Here is a 4,077-nt window from a genome sequence, read left to right as displayed (position 1 = left end):
TAATTCAGAAAATAACAAGACATCTGTGCTCCCCCGAGAAAACTGATTCAGAAACCAAAAAGACATTTTAGTTCTAAGAAAATCTGTATTTCATTGAACCGCGAGTATGATTGAAGATATACACTTCACCTGCCTGAGTTATAGTGTCATTATAGACAATGGGACAGATTGTTTAGACAATGAAGATTCGAATTTTATTTGAGAAGTTTGAATTATCTGTGGCACTGCATCGTCCATAAGAATTTATTTGTATTTTTTTATTTATTTTAGTAGTTGATGGAAATTTTAATTTGGATGAGACCAATCATCCCGTATATTTAATTTGGTAAGATGGGGTCCTTGACCGACAATCTACCTTTATATAAAATTATCGTGTTTTTGCCCCTAGCTACGCCAAGATATCAATCAATCTTGAATATAAGATGAGGGTAATTAGCAAGATCTACAAACCACAAAAACATTGCAGTGCAAATACAAAGAGCATAGGGAGAGATCGATCCCATGGCAAATGACAAGCCCCACGCAGTCTGCTTTCCATTGCCAACCCAAGGCCATATCAACGCTATGCTCCATTTCGCCAACGCCCTCCACTTCATGGATTTCCACATCACCTTCGTCAACACCGAATTCAACCACCGTCGCAGCCTCAGGAAAGCCGACCCAGCCTGCCTCGCCGGCCTCCCGAACTTTCGCTTCGCCACCATTCCCGATGGCGTATCATTTCCGGATGACGACATCGACAGGAGCCAAGATTTCATCGCCCTTTACCTATCCATCAAACGCCATTGTGTCGCTCCTCTTCGCGACCTCATTGCAACCCTAAACGACCCTTGCTCGGGAGGGCCACGTGTCAGCTGCATGATCTCCGACGCCTTCACCACATTCACACTCGCCGTCACAGCCGAATTATCCGTCCCTAACATCTTCTTCTGCTCGGTGAGCCCCGTCGGCTACTTGGGGAGCTTCTATATCAAGGAGCTGATCCAGAGAAACATCATCCCTTTAAGAAGTAATGAAACAATTTTAATTTTTATTCATTAATATCAATAGTTTATGATTAACGAAGCTAATTTTTAGTAAATAAATAAATAGGTGAAGAAGATCTTACAAATTCTTTCCTAGACACCGTCATAGATTGGATTCCAGGAATGCCAAACATCCGTTTGAAAGATCTACCAAGTTTTATACGGACCACCAATCCGCACGACATCATGCTAAACGACTGCTGGGAGGAAACACATGCATCGCGCGACGCCTCGGCTATCATCTTCAACACTTTCCATGACCTCGACGCCCCGGTCATCGAGGCGTTGTCATCGGTGCTAACCCCGCCGGTGTACGACATCGGTCCCGTGTCTCTGCTTTCTCAATACATTCCTGATCATAATTTGCTCAGAGTAAACCTGTGGAAGGAGGACTCAAATTGCATCGAGTGGCTGGATGAGCAGAAACAGGGGTCCGTGCTTTATGTCAACTTTGGCAGCATCACCGTGTTAACCAGTAGCCAATTTATTGAGTTCGCTTCGGGTTTGGCCAACAGCCGGTGCAAATTCCTGTGGGTTACTCGGCCGGACCTTATTGAAGGTGTGACCGCATTGCTACCGGCGGAGATCGCTACTGAGATAAAGGAAAGGAGCTTCGTCACGAACTGGTGCCCACAAAGGGAGGTGCTCTCTCATCCTGCCGTTGGAGGCTTTTTAACTCACTGCGGATGGAATTCTGCAATGGAAAGCATAAGCGCCGGAGTTCCCATGATCTGTTGGCCTTTCATTTCAGACCAACAACCGAATTGTAGGTACTTATGCTCGGAATGGGGCATCGGGATGGAGATTGGGGAGGAGGTGAAGAGGGAGGAGGTGGAGAGGTTGATCAAGGAATTGATGGAAGGGCAGAAGGGGAAGGAGATGAAGAGGAAAGCATTGGAATGGAAGGTGAAAGCAGTAAAGGCAGCTTCACTTGGTGGAGACTCGTGGATTAAGTTGGAGAGAGTTATTAAAGAGGCAATGCTGAAGTAAATCGACGACGTTTGTGGAAAAGAAAGGAGATTGGTTTCAATATCAGCGCTTCTTCACCTCTTAATTAGTAGCCCATGAAACGCAAGCCATTGTGTGCGCTGTAGGGGACATTGTAAGATTGACTCCAACTATGGAGTGTAATAATAAACTTTCTCATTTCACACTATCTAATCTAAACTTTTCTTTTAAAAATTGTTTTAATCTAAACTTTCTTCTATACCTGAATTTTTAGTTAAATTCTTTTACGGATGTGTTCTTTTGTGTCACGTGAGCATGTTTCTCATGTAGTACACATGATTTCTCTCTGGAGAGATCAAAATTTTGAACCTCTCCTATCTGAAGAAAAACATAATAGCACTAACTTATGTTAATAAACTAATATAGCAAATTAGCAACCCACATATCTACTTACATTTTTTAAATCTAATGTAATATCAGATAATTTACCTCGACATTTAAATAATTAATGCAAAATATTTTTATGTTTAACTTCTAAATTAATTTTTTTTTTCAAAAATATATAAACTAGAAACAGAACTGAAATAGTTTTCATAATCAACTTGGTACTAAGGTAGGTATGATGTGTTTGATTCACTTAATGAATTTGATATCAAAATTAGATGAAAATATTTATTGTTTAGTTTGATTCTCTATAATAAATTTGTAGAAATATTATAAATAGTTGGCTTGAATATATATAAATTTATATAAATGTTTGAAATAAATAGACAGGTGAATTAGTGTATTTTAATTGATCAAACAAATCATATGGTATACTTTGAATAAAAATTAAAAAGGCACCTTCCATTTTTGTTATCATCAAAATAGAATTTTATATTAAAAAAATATCAAAAAATGTACAATTCTATTTTTATTTTAATATATTGTAAAAGTTTTGATACAAATACTTTTGATGAAACTATTCTAAATTATAGTAATTTTTATTAAAATTGTCATATATATTAAAATAATTTAATTAGGTTGAATTAATTTTTATTCTGTAGTAATTTTAATTAAAATTATTATAAAAGTAAAAGTATTTTTTTAATAAAAAAAAAAGATGATTGATCTTTTAATATTATTCATTCAAAGAGACCCATACACCATCCAAGTCGGTGCTTTATTGGGTCCAGCTAAGCAATTCTCTACTTTATCAGTTCCGTTCCCTATCACATAAGTGTGCCAACTTCTCGCCGTACTAAATAAATAAGAATCTACTTTCTGACCCAACAATAGTTTTTGACTTTCTATCAAATCTTTACTTTTTCATAACACATAAAAAATTAATTAATATTAAAATAACCAGTTTTTTGAGAACACAGTAGAGGAGTAATAATTATTTTTGAACAGGTGGAGGGAATTATATCCGGTACAAATTGTTTATATATATTTTAAGTATCCGTAGAAAGAGATAGCGATCCGTCCAATCACTGCTCCATGCCTTGGCAAGATGTACATCTACTGTTGCTCATGCGAACAAACAGATGAGTGCAGGGGAAAGGAGATGGATCCATGAATGCGTGTCCACTCACGAAAAGATCAAAGAAAATACGATAATTTAACCAAAGACGTATTAAATATTGTATTTATTAAAAATATATATATATCATAATTTTATATTTACTAAAGGGTACAGTTACATCATGTAAAATTTTCATTTTAATCTTCCTGCCAACCTCCCTTTTTTCGTTATGATTTTTTAAACATCTGAACTACATTTTGAATTATTTTTATTTAAAAATAATAGTGTGATTATTTTTTCCCTCCGTCTGTCAACTCATACATGCCTTGGTGTTCTTCGTAAGTCTCTGATTACAGCTCCAATATTGTGGCGAAATCGTCCCCCTAGTGAAACCCTACGTAATGTCTTCGTACCTTGATCAAGCGGCATCTAGTATTTAGACCTAAAAATCCAATGTTTGTAAGGCTCAGGTGTAGGGTTTTAGGGTTTTCGTCAATAATATTCTTTCATAATGGCGCAAAGAAGGAGATCGGGTGTATCGTCCTCTCCACTTCAATCATCTATAAAGGTATCACCTTTCTAAACTCTTTTAATCTAAAA

The 4,077-nt window shown here is 36.9% G+C and overlaps 1 protein-coding gene across 1 annotated transcript; it reads left to right on the top strand.

Annotated features, from left to right (window-relative positions):
* Window positions 1-396: 396 nt before the first annotated feature.
* Window positions 397-2,207, top strand: LOC122051210 (7-deoxyloganetin glucosyltransferase-like). The gene is made up of 2 exons (XM_042612205.1): window positions 397-1,009; window positions 1,093-2,207. The coding sequence occupies exons 1-2, from the start codon at window positions 502-504 to the stop codon at window positions 2,013-2,015; spliced, it is 1,431 nt and encodes a 476-aa protein (XP_042468139.1). The 5' UTR covers window positions 397-501; the 3' UTR covers window positions 2,016-2,207.
* The last annotated feature ends 1,870 nt before the right edge of the window (window positions 2,208-4,077 follow it).

This window comes from Zingiber officinale, chromosome 1B (assembly GCF_018446385.1).
Source record: "Zingiber officinale cultivar Zhangliang chromosome 1B, Zo_v1.1, whole genome shotgun sequence".
In the NCBI taxonomy this organism is placed as follows: domain Eukaryota; kingdom Viridiplantae; phylum Streptophyta; class Magnoliopsida; order Zingiberales; family Zingiberaceae; genus Zingiber; species Zingiber officinale.
The sequence above is the reverse complement of the archived record's forward strand: the minus strand, read 5'-3'. Positions and strand labels throughout refer to the sequence as shown.

Bases quoted from the DNA above. Each gene is read 5' to 3' on its own strand.
- LOC122051210 (XM_042612205.1), top strand. From the start codon at position 502: ATGGCAAATGACAAGCCCCACGCAGTCTGCTTTCCATTGCCAACCCAA. The intron at 1,010-1,092 runs GTAATGAAACAA...ATAAATAAATAG, and splicing joins AAACATCATCCCTTTAAGAA to GTGAAGAAGATCTTACAAAT.